Here is a 15714-nt window from a genome sequence, read left to right as displayed (position 1 = left end):
GATAGTTTACTTAACCACACTTAACTTTTGTGTCATAACTTTTGGAGTTGATGGAGTACCATTGAAAATGGAGGTACTCCCATGAACTAGCTAGAGTTACAATGACATGGTGGTCATTCATTGGTAGGTTTTGACTTCCCTCTCCTCAAGTCTCCTTTCTCTCACCTCTCTCTCCTCTAAATGGCAACACACATAGCCTCTCTCCTAGTTGGCGATGGTAGCATCTAGGTTAATTTTAAAATAGTGTGGTTGTGATACCTGTACTTTAGTTACTACATGCCCAAGTCAATGGGCTTGGGTGTGGTGCAACTCTGAAAGTCACTACCTTTGGTCATCTTCCCTACCCATCTCTCCCCCTTTTCTTTAACAGTTGCAAAAAAGATTATTATTGAAGTATTATCAATCCCATTTTCTTTCCTTATTCTTTTGAGTATTGATAATGATTTGGCATGCATTGTTGGGTCTAAGAGACTCTATCTAGTCATCCTTCCCTATCCATCAATCTCCCTTTTCCATTAATAGGAAAGGATTATTATTGAAGCCTCATGAGTCTCGTTTTTCTTTTTCTTTTTCCTCTCAACATTAATAGTGATTTGACTTGCATTGTTGGGTTTAAAAGACTTCTCTCATCATCCCTCCCTATCCATCCCTTCCTTTTCTATGACATTTGGAGAAAAACGTTATTGTTGAAACATCCTAAGTCTCATGTTGTTTTCTTTTTCCTCTCAACATTATTAATGATTCAATTCTCAAACTATCTCATCACTCACTTTGAAAAGAACATACCATCAATTCTTCAAGTAGAAAGACTTCTACATGTTTTTCACATTGATGAACACCTTACATTGCAAAAGCAAACAAAACAATTTTGCACATGTAGGGTAGACTAAGGAGAGTAGTTGACGCGTCACCAATAGGCTGATGTACTTCTTGTGTTACTTTATCTTATCCTAATATAAGTTCACATTATTTAAGAACAACAACCTTGAGTAAATCTTTTTTCCTTTTGCAAAGTGTACTATATATATGTTTTAAAGAGTAAACCAATATATATCATATGACACTTGAAAAAAATTTTAGGGTATTTTGATCATTTCACCAAGTAGGCCTAATTACAAAGGAAGGGTTCACAAACGAGTGACAATGAGAGGCCAGTAGAGTGTCAATCACTATACATTGCTTTCAGATTTTACATAAACCAAAATCTTGAAAAATTTGATGCCTCCTCAAGTTATCTAATCAAAGACATTGGAACTGGTCAAGACAATTGATAGCATTACAAAGTATTTGGTATAGCAAGGCATATCGCTTGTAGTCTCTACTCTAAGCTCTTAGGAGCTATTCCCATGAGGATTTTCCCAAAAGAAATGTTTTATAAGAGACTTGTTAAAATCACTTTCTAAAAATAAAATCAAGCTACTTTTTTTTTGGGGGGGGGGGGGGGGGGGGGGGGGTAAAAAGCGCCCTTCAAATTAAAAGATATAGAAAAAACATTTTAATGGGTCCTACTTCCCTATTTAGGAAATTACATTTATTTTTTCCCTTTTTCCTTTAAAATTTTATATTTTCCTATTAGAAAATGGGGTGGGGGATGATCCAAATAACATTCATTTTCTACAAATCCAAATATGATCCATTTGATCTTAACTAGTTTCTAGTTTTCTTTGAATACCATTGAATGGGCCCCCCTATAATGGACCTGCACTCAATCACTCACTCAACATAACACAAAAAGATAACACGATATGTGAGAGTAAGATATATTCTTGTATTATTCAATGAAAGAAATGGTACTCTTATAACACCCTCGTGACACTACACAAGTGAGGGTTCACCACTAGGTATAGGGAATTACACGTAGAGTGAAAACCAAGCAAGGCTCAGAGTCATTACTATTCCCTATATAGGTACATCTGTAGGCAATGCCATGGTATACTTGCAACCCCCTCATAGCCACTTTGACACAATGGATTACTATCCTTAGAAATCGAAGGGTGGTTTTATTTGACTCACTGCAAGCTCTTAACGGGGGTTTTAAAAAGTGCCCTTCAAATTAAAAGATATAGAAAAAAAATTTAATGGATCCTACTTCCCTATTTAGGAAATGACATTTATTTTTTCCCTTTTTCCTTTAAAAACCTATATTTTCCTATTAGAAAATGGGGTTGGGGATGATCCAAAGAACATTCATTTTCTACAAATCCAAATAAGATTCATTTGATCTTAACTAGTTTCTAGTTTTCTTAGAATACCATTGAATGGGCCAACTCACTACGAACTCTTAACATAGCTCATTCTATCAAGTTGGTCATTATCTTCTTAGAATACCATTGAATGGGCCGACTCACTACAAACTCTTAACATAGCTCATTCTATCAAGTTGGTCATTATCTTCTAGTCTAGGACTTGGCTCATTAGCAGGGTCTTAACACAACCTTTTCTATCAAGCTTGTCAATGTTTGACGCACTACAATTTGGGGGTCTTAACACAGGTTTTCCTATCAAATTGGCCATTGTTTGCCCATCTAGATAATTTTTAAAAAATTGGTTTTAATTCCAATCCATCCCAAATCAATATTTTAGGAGTGGAGGCTTCACAAGTCAATGATGATGTAAGTAATGGGTCAAGGTACATTGGAAGTATTGTTGGGATTCTCCTTGAGCTAGGTTTGCGAACGCCTCTTTGTCCCATTTGCGAGCCTCTACTTCTAAAATCCAAGCGGCTTCTTTGAGAGGGAACCCTTTCCACTTGGCAAGATACTCAAGATAACCCGTATGCCAACACCTATAAAAATTTTGACCACCTAATTCAAAGCACGAGTACCAATGTTGAAATGAGTGAGCTAATTAAAAAAAGGGTTTGAACCATTGCCCCCACACATGCATCCTATCCATGTTGGCTTATTTCAACTCTCCACTGTATTGTGAGTAGAGGTAAAACGTTTTATAACTAGTCCCCCACTAGTCGTACATATTTCATTTCTGGGGGCTATTCTCCACTTGGCCCCTTTACCCTAGTGCAACGCTTGCACTCATGCATTGAAGAAAGTAGAAAAGTTGTCTTGAAATATGCTAATTGTAGTTCTTGAAATATTAATTGTTGAAGAACCAAGTATTTTCATGATTATGCAATGAACTCAAAAGCTTCAACAAAAAGATAACAAATGCAAAAAAAACCTTGCAAAAGGACCAATGATTCCTCGCTTTGATAATGATGTGGTAAACTATTGCTAGGCTAAGGTGCTTTAGATCTAAGATAGCAAACTCTTAGTAAACCTAAGGTGCTTTGATAACATAAGTTAATCTTTTCTTGGAGCAAAGGAATGACATACTAGATCAAATGTTCATGTAAATGGGTTACTAGCAATCTCATCTATAATAAGAGTATGGCCTATTAAATTTACCAAAGTCCTTGCTAGGAAAAGACTGCAAGAGAGCCTAGCACTTCTACATGAAGAAGATGGGATATGGGTAACCCATCAATCAACAAGAGGTAGCCAACATGAAGGAGTTTCTTTTGCACTGATTAGTATTCTAGGATTGCTTGCATGTGAGGCCAGTGTGGTTGACCATTAAAAAATGGTTTAAGGAAGCTAATCTGAGGTTTGATTTTGGGATGTCAAATGTTTTCTTTGCAGACTGCTTGAATTTTGATGATAATACTTGGAATCTTATCAATCTGGTCTCTGGAGTGGCTCTGAAGTTTATATGGTATAAGCAAAACAACATGGTCTTTAGAAGGAAAGAAGCTGAGCTTCCTGACAGGAATTTAGACCAGCTTAGAGCTGAAGTTTTGACTATTACAAGTGCATGTAAGAAGAAGTCGTGGATCTATAGGCTTTTTTGGAGAAAGCTGAGCATTTTGGCTTGAAGCCTGTTGCATCTTTAAGATGCTGTACTCACCTTATTTCAATTATAATATAACATGACCGCATTATAAAAAAGTGATGTCCTAGGAAGGCAATGCAAGTCTCATTCAAAATGTCATCATAGAAGAGCTGGATGAAGCAACAAAAAGCTTATGAACGAGAAAATCTCCCAATTATGATGGTCTCTCTACAAAAATGATTATGCAAATTTGGCTAATATTAGAGATTGCATCATTGAGATGGTGAACAAATAATGGTGACTTAAGGAGCTCCCAAATTCATTTACCAAAAGTGTAGACTCTTATTTTCAAACAACAATAGTTCACAAAGGTGTAGACCCCGGACACATAGCCCTCGTGGGTACAACATACAAGGTGTTTTGCAAAAGTGTTAGCAAGGAGACTCGTTCCAATAATTAAAAAACTATTCATCCTCATCAATATGGATTCACCAAGGGCTATCTTGGAATGGGCAACGATGTCCAACCAAAAAAAATTCCAAATTGTTGCCAAGGCTTTTTGTTGAAGACTTGGCAACAATTCTTGGTGAGAGAAAACCCCCTCAAGTAGAGATAACTGCCTTATGAGAGCTGCATTACATCATGTTTACTAACAAAACCTGGAGAAGGTCTTCGCAGATATTTTGTAGACTTCGTTTGTTCTCACGCGTCAACCAGAAGAGGGATTTGACCTCTCTTAACTTTTTCGAACAAATGATCTAATGTCATCTTTACTAAATTTTCTGCCTCCAGGGGCCGCTTTGTCCCTGCATCTCCAGATGTTCCAGCAGACCACCTCCCTGATTACTGCCCATTTTTTTCATACTTCTTCAAATCACTGCAACACTCCCAGTACATGTGTGGGGATGTCTTCTTGCTTGTTACATCTTCAAATCGCTGCAACACTCCCAGAACATGTGTGGGGATGTCTTCTTGCTTGTTACAGAATTCCCACAAGATACTGAAGGCTGAGATTTTTTCATACTTCTTCAAATCACTGCAACACTCCCAGTACATGTGTGGGGATGTCTTCTTGCTTGTTACATCTTCAAATCGCTGCAACACTCCCAGAACATGTGTGGGGGGGGATGTCTTCTTGCTTGTTACAGAATTCCCACAAGATACTGAAGGCTGAGATGGCCCTCCACACCCTCTTGCACCTTCTTTCCCAGACTTCTAGAGAGTCGAAGGAGACCCTTATAAGACCGTTTGGTTTTTTGCTTTTGTAGGAATACCTGAGATGATTTGTGGAAGCTCTTCCTCTTCCTGGCCTTGCCAAGTCTAACTCTTGTAGGGGATGAGTTTTGCAAAAAGCAAAGCCCGATCACTCGCCACATAAGATGTTTGAAACTATGGGGGAGTATGCAAGTCTGAGCAAGTATGTGCAGCAATTGTCAAAGAATGAGAAAATTCAGGAGGAGCCATTGTCAAAAAGTCCAAGGATGGCGTGGGAATGTCAAAGTACGTGTTTGACAAGTTTCTTTAACAGAAGACAAGTTGCAGCTACTAGCTTCTAGGAATGGTGACTGGTCCACTCATTCACAAGAAACAACTCGCCATATCACTGATTAACATAAGCAGTTCATCGTTGTAATAAGAATAGTGTCTGGAAAGTATCTTTAACAGAAGACAATTTGCAACTGCTTGTTTAACATAATGGCGTGCTCATTCACAAGAGACAACATTAAAAAGCAAATAACATGAAGATTTGCACAAACACAACTGGCCATTTTACTGACTGACAAGCAGTTTATTATTGTAATAATATAACAATAATAGTAAGGTTCATGCTTAGTTGAGCCCATCATTCCCACAAGAGCAGACCATAAGCTTTCACCAAAAGCTTGAGGAGGCACTGTTGGAGATATAAATGGACCCAAACTGTCACGTCTACAGGTTATAATTGCAGTAAAACCAAACAAACCAAGAAGCCAAGCCTGCTACATAATAATTTAAGCACTGCCACTTCTGCCCTGTGACAGCATCCATTAGGGGTCTACATCTTTGCTCTTTATTTCCACCAAGCAAAATCAGATCAGATTGCCAAGATCAGGGAGGGAATTGACTTTCCGTTGACCTTCCCCAGCTGACTCTGCCACACAAAATCCTGTGTGGCGGCCTGGGCAGAGGGCTTTAGCACAGTAAGCCCAGTGTTGAAATACTCTCTCAACTGTGTGATCTTGCCACCTTTAACAGTCCAAACATGCACCCACAACTTGTTGCCAGAATCACTCTGCCCCTCGGCAAAAACTGTATCTCCAAAGGCACGCACTGAGAACGGCTTGAAAAGGAAGGTGTTGTGTCCTGTAGCTCCTGTCAGTAACTGCATCAAGTACTGATCTGAGGGAGGACCGTGAAACCGCCACTCTAGGTCATCAGAGGCCAGTAGCCCCTGTACAGTCTCCACATCACCTGCAGCAAGCGCCTTGTAGAAGGCAAGTACCACTTGCCTGTTCTCTTGCTCCAGCGCTTCTGAGAGGGGGTTTGTGTTAGCCAGTTCGAAAAACAAAAGCTTACAATAAGATCTGCACATCCAGATTACAATATCAAAATACAGATTCATAAGAGTCTTCTTGAAACAAGTAAAGAAAATCAAGCGAGCCTATTCCTTTCAACATTGAAGTAAAGGAAGTCTAGAATAGATTAGGCATCATACATAATGAAATGCAATAAAAAGTAGGTAGATGTTGCACTTGCCTGTGCGATGTTGGGACTAGAGATCGCAACTCTCTCCGAGGAACATCAAACACACAATTGAATCAGAACTTAACATAATGTGTAATAATTAACTGGCCAGTGCCTGTGAAGGGACCACATCACCGCCATGCCTCTGGATATTCTTCCAAAGCATGAAATAGGCATCACATGATATAGCACCACATCAAAAAAACGAATGGTGGATGTGCATACAAGCAACCTAACCTAACAACTTCGAACTTACATTAAGAACACAGAAGAGCACACAAAAAAGCTGTAACGACACAAACATATGACCAGGTGCATACTCAATGGCATGCAGATCAGGTGGTACAGAACTGCATGCAAGTGAAGCTTCCTCTACAGACGAAGGTGCGAAGAAGACCATGCACCAGAAGTGCATATAATGAGCCAAATTTTGCTGCATAGCACTAATTGCAATTATCCATCACAATGCTTGATATGCAGTGTCAACTTGCAACAAGACATTTATTTGTCGCTACATATATCAGGGCCACCTAAATAAATCAATGACTCGTATAACAGGCTCTATATCCTGTCAAATATCAGCCCTGCCAAATGCGGCAAAAGATGTATTGCCCTGTAATGTGCTTGGGATCAATGACCCTGTATGTGCTATCCCCAGGCGCAGTAAATGAGAAAATAAACGTTCTTGAAGGCAGCACAAGCATAGATGCTTGGTTTCCAGACCAAGGAAGCATAGATGCGGGACTTAAAACCCGGTTGCCAAAAGCCGGAGCTCGCATGTTGTTGAAAAGGATGTAACAATGGAAAGCATTGAGAGCTTTCTGATGAAAGCAAGGTTTAAACAATGGAGAATCTTAAAAGTTTTCTGAACAAGGCAAGATTGGAGCAGAGATCATGAAAAGGCACACAAGGCGATCAAGAGACGACGAAAGGCGTATGGATCAATCACACAGGAGAAGGGAAGCACAGAAGAGAGAAACGACAATGAATAAAGAAGGGATGAAAACTGAGAGGAAGAAACGCAGGAACGGGGAAAGAAACACAATAGCTGGAGAAGACAAGAAACAGAAACTGGTCGCACGCATAGAAAAAAATGGAGGAGGGGAGGGGATAACAATGCCAAACCTGCGGAGGGAATCGGAAAAGCGATGGCGATCCTTTTCTTCTCTCTTTCTCTCTCTCTCTCTGTCTCTCTCGGTTCTTCCTCTTCTTCTTTCGCAAGAAACGAACAGGTTCAGAAGACTGCGCCAACGGTGGATTTTATAGGCCTCCCAACCGGTGACCACCCGACAGCTGTCGGTCGCCACCTAATCCCAACCAAAAGACTGGGTCCCATCGCCCAAAAACCCTCGTTTTTCGCCTTCCCGTCGCGACTTAAACAAGCGACCGTTTGCATGATCCTCTCAATGCGGCTCAAAAAATTAGACAATAGAAAAAGTACATAATAAGAAAAGACATAAGAGCACCTTCACATGATGGTCGATTTCTCGCATCCAATTGGCCACTACTACAAATCTATTGACCTTGCATCCCAAAGTTCACTTCACATGCGTAGCTCACGCTCGATATAACGGAAATTACCATCACTTACTTTTTTACAATAGCTTACCTCGAATTTTTCTTATATTTAGCTTGTAATGGGTGGCTTAAAGACTTTTTATCTTATGATAAGCCATAAGAGAGGCTCCACAACACAAAGAGCAGAGGCTAATGAATCCAGTAGGCCACATGTCTGGCCTGCTAGAACATATGAAATATTCGTTGCTTCGGAGGAACCATTCGCTTCGAGCTCACATGGAAAGGTGCTCACCATCAGTTTTTAATGGATCTCATGATCAGTTCTCACCAGAGATAGAGCCAATGTGAAGCTTCTCTAAGAGCCATTCGCAACAACACCTATAGGGGTCGTAGGGTTGTGCCAAGAGCCTCCAGCCATGGTGTCGTGCTCGAGATGAGAAGCAATAAGATTTCAATCAGCTTTCCAAAGAGGGGCAACACAGATGCTTTCAATTGGAATCGACACTTGCAAGTGCAGTAATTTTTCACCGACCCAACCAATCAAATACAATGACCCCAATAACCTAACATTAGCACCCTCTTCTTTTTTTAGCAATTGCTTGTAGGGGTAAGAGAGGGTTTGCTAACCATACTCACCCCAACCCCTTCTAACACGACCATGGTGCAGTAGGTGAAACTACACGATGGTGCGGCCCATCCTTAAAATCTAAATCTATATTACCCCTAAAGTAAAACCAATTTCTTACTTATAAGAGGAGGTGTATATGGTCCAACCACCTCTCTCTCCCCAACCTAGACATCCAAGTCTCACATTGTTCACAAAAAACATTTTTAACATTTTTTAATAACATATACAAAAACCTTCAATTCAAAATTTGAGGTAAATTTTTGAATCAAGTTACATATGTTTTGTCATATAATGGAGACTAACAACTTGCAAGGCCTATAAGTAAGAGGTGTTGGCACAATCTATCAAACCCATTTACCTCGTGTGAAAGGAGAAGAAGAAGAACAAAGAACAAGAAAGGAAGGAAGAGAGACACAAAAGAGAGAAGAAAAGGATTGCCACCACTATTTCAATCCCTTCCACACTTTTGCTATTGTCATCCTCATCTTTTCCATTATTTTTCCAATGAGTCACATGAAATTTTTTAAATAGTTGGACAATTTACATCATATGCACTCAAATAAAAGTTTTATCATCAAGTAAAAGCAATTTTAAAATAAATCTTTGCAAAGTGGCAATGAGGAGCCAATAGAGTGACACCCAAGAATGCATTGTTTTAAGGTTTTATTAAATTCAAAATAAGTTACACATTCATGGCTCAATTGTTTAACTCACATTAAGCTTATGTGTAACACAAAAGAATTTATGTCATAGCTTTAGTGGCTAAAGAGGATGCATCACTTATGCAAAATTCATTAAATTGGGGTGGTTTAAGTTTTGCCCCTCGGGGGCATTACCTTATTGGCGCGTTTGTCCTAACGGGAGGTGTGCATATTCCAAACACCTCACTCTCTACATGCTAAACACTCAAGTCAAAATAGCCTTGCATGGTTTGAAGCAAGCACCTACATTATGGCCAATCAAGGTTGTTGAATATCTTGTGCCTCGGGTTTTAGTGCTTAGCATCTTAGTTCCTTATTCTATCTAAAGAATCTAGATAATGGAATGCTACTTATTGTCATCCAGGTTAAAGAGGCCACTCATACATGTAGCCCCCAATGTTGTGCCACTTTTCTTGAGTCTTATTGTGCAACACTTTAGCAATCCAATTCACTAAATGTGTCAAGATGTCATTGCTTTTGTACTTGGAATGAAGTTGCCTGTATATTAGCCTAATAATGCCATACCACGTCATAGTTACTCCCAAACACTATATCCATTGAAAGATTACTTTAGTCTTCATACACTCACATGAGATTTTCATACAAGAACTGATCCACACAATACCTTCCTCATAAAGTATGTATTTCTTATGTAGTCAGAGAAATAATTTCTATGTGATTCCACAATAAATAAGAGAGGTTACTAAGAATTAGGCTAAGATAGGAGGATGGATGGTGGCTTGAGTCATTTTTTTCAACTCAAGGAACTTGCCAAAAGTTCATTACCAACACATATAAAGTATATGTAGTGCTCATGAATTCTACAAGTAGTGCTCATGCACGTGGTTGCTACCATTTTCTTTCTATGGCTTGTTGGTGAGTGCAACCATGGGCATTTGCTTTAACTAAAATAAGAAAACTAGGTGGAAGTTAGGACAATTGTTTTCATTTTTTACTCTTTGCTTTTTGAATGTTGCCTAAAGAGTTTGTATTCTCCTTTCTAAGAACTTCAATAATATAAGATATTTACATACTAGATTAAAACTTGACAATATATTTAGATTAAAAGCTTTGCAATATATTGTAGGTACATGATTAAATTTTTTGTCATTCTTTAATCATTTTCCTTTAGAAGGCCTATCATGTCAACTATGTAATGCCCTCATGTATGTGAGTTTTAACCTTTTCTCTTTCTATGGTCTTTTGACAGTGAAATTTTGGATATTTTCTTTTGTAAAGTGAGCTATTGCCATCATCAAAACAAGAAAACTGTGTGAAGTTTGAGGCAATTTTTTACATGTTATAATATTTTGGCATGCCTATGTGGGTAAACAAGTTTGTCTTCTTCCTTGTAAGAACTTTGTTAAGCTAAACAATAATAGAATAATAGTTAGAATCAATTTTTTATTTTCTATTTTCTCTCCTTAGGTTAAAGGGGGAATAAAGTTGTGCCCCTCAATTAAAAGGTGTAGACATCCCTCAATTTAAAAGGTATAGAGGAAGAGTCCTCTCAATCCTCTCCCATTTCATTAATTTACAAGATCCACCACAAGAGTCTATAATAAATGCACTAGTTAGACTTTGGACTTTGGACTTACCCACTCATCATTGGAGATTTTGTCTTTTAATAAGGCAAGACATAGGCACCCCATGCTCTTATTTAACAAAAGACATTAAGTCTAATCAAAATTAGTTTTGAAGTGCTGGCATGGAAGTATTTGGGTTTGGTTATGAGATGAAGATCTATAGGTTGAAAAAACTTTGGAAGCCCCCTTTCTAAGTTTTTTCAAGGTTTTGCTTGAAATGTGTTGTTAAGTAAATTACTCGTCCAATAAATATGGCCACAATTACTAGTAAATGTGCAAAATTTCTCCATGGATCTAAGCATGATTAGTGTCTAGAGAGAGAGATTAGTGGCATTAACCATCTTGTCATTTGAGACTCCCTAGAAACTAGCATGTGCCTAGCTTGGACTCTATTAATTGTGCTAGGTCTAGTGACCAACCACTCACATAGGTCATCCTATCTAACAATATGATCACATCTACTATGGATAGATATGTGTGATCCATATACATTATGTATAATGAAGCACCTTACACAACTTTCCTTTTTACATCCACTACTTTGAGCTTGTATCCATTTAATAAGTTTATGTGTAGAGTCTTCTATTTTATTCTTATTGACCTCCTTTCCCAATTCTTTGCACATTTCCTTTAATTTCTATATGCTTTTATGTAATAAATTTTAGTTTGAAGAATCATATCTCTTGTTGCATATGATTTACAAACTCTTTCCAAATTTTGTAGAATCATAATTCTTGTTGCATACATTCATACCCTCTTATACGGCAAGATCAAGAGCCAAGCTTATGATAAAAGCCCAAGATGGTTAATCTCCTACTTGAAATTGGCAAGGGTGTAAGACTCTCAATGATGATGATGGATATTGTAGGATTCAATGATGTAGGCCTCGCGGATGATTCTTCTTGCCTCGTGGAGAGCAATACTTCACTCTCTCTAGTAGACGAAATAGAGACAAGAGTAGAGGTATGATAGAATAGGATGGAGGTCTTCAGTGTCTTCTCTTCTCGGATCAGAGTAGAAGAGGATGAGAGAACTTCAATGTATCCCCTTCCTTGGGTTGAACGGAATGATGTCTCTTCGTCTCGTGGAATAGAGTCTCCTTCTCGATCAGTGTCTCGTCCCGTCAAGATTGCTCTTGTCACTCTTTCTAGTCATCCCCAAGCCCTCAATTTATAGCTTTGCAAGGGGGGGGAGGGTAGAAGAGAGGATGCTTGCTTTTTTAGAATTTTCCGATGGCATCATCGATGATACCAGAGAGGGAGATCCATTTTTGTAGTGTGAAGATAAAAATTTATGAATCTATCGGTGAGTACTGCACAGCCGTCACTCTAAGGGTCATGATTAAGTCTGTAACTAAGGCGGCGACCAAGGCATAGACCTTGGCATCTTGGCAATGGGCTACGAAGGCTTCATTGGTGCTGTTGGCTACACGTGAGAAGCTCCCACTAGCTTGTAGGAAAATATTCCCGGGTGGTCACCCATCCCAGCAGTGTCGTCACCCAGGTGCGCTTAACTGCCAAGTGACTATTCACTAGGCTAGTTCTTTTTTTGTTGTTCTATACTACAAACATAGTTTTAATAAGCTAGTCTTGGGAGGGTCTCCCAAGTCTTTCTTCCATGAACTGGCATATAATACCTCATTAATTATCTTCATAATGAGATTCAGTTTCATAATTAGAGCTAGTATTTTTTTAAAAATAAATGTGCGACATGAATCAATTTTCTTTGGAATGTATAGACACATTAAAATAAACTAAGTAATGGGGACATTACAAAATGTTTGACAATTTACTAAGTTTTTGCAAAAAGGATAAAGTGGAGAAGTATCAGAAAACTTCATTCTATTTTCTATCTATAGTCTATTTGCCAGGATCCTTTAATGCGTGAGATTGAGCTCGAGGAATGGAGTGGCTTATCAATTTCTCTTAAATCTTCTCTTCCATGTTTTCTAGGTATTTTGAGCAAGTGCCTTTTCCCAATGTGATTCTGCTTCAAGAGTCCACTGACTATCAAAAACTTTGAAATATAGTGTGCTCTTAACTACACAAGCAAGCCTACCAATGCTAGAAACCCAACCTTTAAGCGGATTGCCTCTTCTATCTCAATTTCCCATATGCCACTCCTCTTTTTCCTTTGGGAAAGCTAGTTTAAGCCAACCACTCTACATTGTTGGACTACAAGAACAATCACTTAGTCAACTTAAAACTCAATGATGTACTAGTCTAAGCATCCTTGTATCTAGAGAGCCCCTTCTTAGTTATGGATTTTTGAAAATTAACTATTAACACCAACTAGAAAAATACTTTTATTAAAGGGCTTATTTTGAATCCAAATCATTTATTAGAGAGGATATGAGACATTGATCTTTTTCACGTAACCAATTAAGCTCAGAGGACCATGAGCCATGCGATCTTTGTCACCTAACCAATTAAGCTTAGCCAATAGATTTTTTTTACAAGTAGGCACAATATACTAAGCAACTTGAGATTTCTTACTCTTGACCTTCATCTTGCTGCACTAAAGAATATCCCAATGATTGGTATCCTTAAATCTACACATGGTAGTCTCTTGCTACAAGTCTATTCCTACACTAAAGCAATCCGAGAATATCTCAACCTCTAGTAGCCTTCTTTGTTAGTACCTCTTGAGAAGTTGGTAGGCTAGTTTGGGAGCCTTCTTTGTTAGTGCCTCTAACCGCACACTCCTTTGCTATTAGGGGCAAAGAGTTGGTTGCAAGATGTGGCCAATCAAGCTTTCTTATCCCCAAAAGATTATCAAAAAGACCTTAATAGAGGTCATAATTTCTTCTAGCACTGATTTAAGAAGGGTAACATAATAACATTAAATATCACTATTGAAGTGATAACCAATTTAATCATCATGACCCTCTAACTAAACCCAATAGGAAGTGACTTCTTCTTTAACCTTATCCCTAAAATTAGCCATTAAGCGATCAAATCTTTATACCATAGTGACAACAAAACTAGCACAAGTGCTTAAGTACTTAAAAACATTTCCTATACCAATGTTCTTACACCCCAAATAATAAAAAGGGCTCATCACTATAATACATCAATAAACATTCAATTTTCACTCGAGTAAATAAAGCTAGAGATAGCATCAAACTCCTCATAAGTATCCAGAAGTTTCAAAAGAGAAGTAGGCTCATCTATTATTATGCTTGAAACATCGTCTATAAACATTTAAACAATGAAAAATGGCCCAATAGCCAAAGGTAATCCTTTAATGAGTCCACATTGATATTTAAATTTAATACGATCCAATATAGGTTAAGTCACAAGAGCAAAAATGAGAGAAGTCAAGGGGAAACCTAGATAGATGGATCTCTTCATAAAGAGGGCACCTACATTGTACGGATTGATGCTTATTATGGCCAAAGCATTAGAAAACAAGGCACCTTCCATTTTGCAAAACATGTTTCCAAAGGCACACCATTGTAAGACTTTGATAGCAAACTCCCTTCTTATCCTATCACACACCCTATCAAGGCCCATGTTGATAAGATATAAACCTCCCCCATTTGGCCATATCATGTGAGATTTAGGATAGCATCATGAATATTTTTCATGTAAATAAATCCATATTATGTCTTAGTCAACAGCTTTGGTAGTATAAATTTTATCCCAAGTGCAAGATCCTTTGCCATCCATTTATGTGGGACATTCAACATAGTTAGTGGCCCAAAATGTATTGGACTTCTCTTCATTATTGGGAACTAGCTTGATAAGCCCTCAATTCTCTTCATTAGATAGTTAGTCAACACTTCTAAATGAGTTGATTAGCCTACATAAATAATCTCCACAAGAATTCAACAACACCATATATAAGTCAATTGATGCCTTCCTGAATCAATGCATTGAAAAGATAGGGGGAGAGAGAGGGAGCTTGAGCTCTTGCAAGCCACACAAAACACAGAGAATGCACACAAGAGAGGAAGTTGGCATACAAGATAGGAAGTTGAAAATCCTAATATTTATTTTTCTTCTTTTTCTTGTCCACTATAATATTCTACCAAGAATAAAGAGAGAGTACAACATACATAATATACAAGCAGTCTATAGTGTGAACATGATAATTATTGAGCTTGACATCTCAACACTTTCCCCTCAACCTTAACTCCATGACCTATGCTTCGAGTAAGCTTCAAAATTGTCAAATCTTTTTATCTCCTAGGGCCTTGGTGAAAATACTCTCAATCTCCTCCTCTATGCTCACATATGTGATATCAATGTCACCTGCCATGATCCACTCTCTAATGAAATGGTAATGAATCTCAATGTGTTTTGTGCGTGTAGGAAACACTGGGTTCCTTGCAAACTATATGCTTCTCATGTTGTCACAATAGATGACAACTCTCCTATCTATTTGTATTCCCAAATCATCAAGTAGCTTTCATAGCCAAGCTACCTCACATGCTACCATAGCAATATCCCTATACTTTGGCTCTATATAATAATGTAATAGTGCATTGTTTCTTATTGCTCCAAGTCACAGCTTCACTCCCAAGGGAAAGCACAACCATTGGTGGACTTCTTATGTTAAATATAATGCATACCCAATTTGCATTAGTATAACCAAATAATTGCACCATCAAATCGGTCTCATAAAAGACACCAATCTAATGTGGCCTTAAGATATCGCAATGTATATGTTAGACTATGAAAATGAGGCTTACAAGGCATGTGCATAAACAAATTCTCCAAACCAA

At 38.2% G+C, this 15714-nt stretch overlaps 1 protein-coding gene across 4 annotated transcripts; it reads right to left on the bottom strand.

The window, feature by feature from the left end:
• Nucleotides 1-5574: 5574 nt before the first annotated feature.
• LOC148011269 (senescence associated gene 20-like) lies at nucleotides 5575-7782 on the bottom strand. Of its 4 annotated transcripts, none has more exons than XM_087670452.1 (2): nucleotides 7678-7782; nucleotides 5575-6392 (listed from the first exon to the last, which is right to left on the bottom strand). In XM_087670452.1, the coding sequence occupies exon 2, from the start codon at nucleotides 6194-6196 to the stop codon at nucleotides 5903-5905; it is 294 nt and encodes a 97-aa protein (XP_087526578.1). In that variant the 5' UTR covers nucleotides 6197-6392; nucleotides 7678-7782; the 3' UTR covers nucleotides 5575-5902. The 4 variants fall into 4 exon arrangements, with proteins under 4 accessions (XP_087526578.1, XP_087526579.1, XP_087526581.1 ...); XM_087670453.1 differs by having other exon boundaries at nucleotides 6565-7781; XM_087670455.1 differs by having other exon boundaries at nucleotides 5575-6339; nucleotides 6565-7781.
• Nucleotides 7783-15714: the final 7932 nt, after the last annotated feature.

The sequence above is a fragment of the Lygodium microphyllum genome, chromosome 28 (genome assembly GCF_053477565.2).
Source record: "Lygodium microphyllum isolate KBCC chromosome 28, Lygodium_microphyllum_v1.1.10, whole genome shotgun sequence".
Lineage (NCBI taxonomy): Eukaryota > Viridiplantae > Streptophyta > Polypodiopsida > Schizaeales > Lygodiaceae > Lygodium > Lygodium microphyllum.
This window is presented reverse-complemented; position numbering and strand designations above follow the sequence as displayed.

Coding starts and splice junctions, on each gene's coding strand:
- LOC148011269 (XM_087670452.1), bottom strand. CDS start 6,196: ATGCAGTTACTGACAGGAGCTACAGGACACAACACCTTCCTTTTCAAG.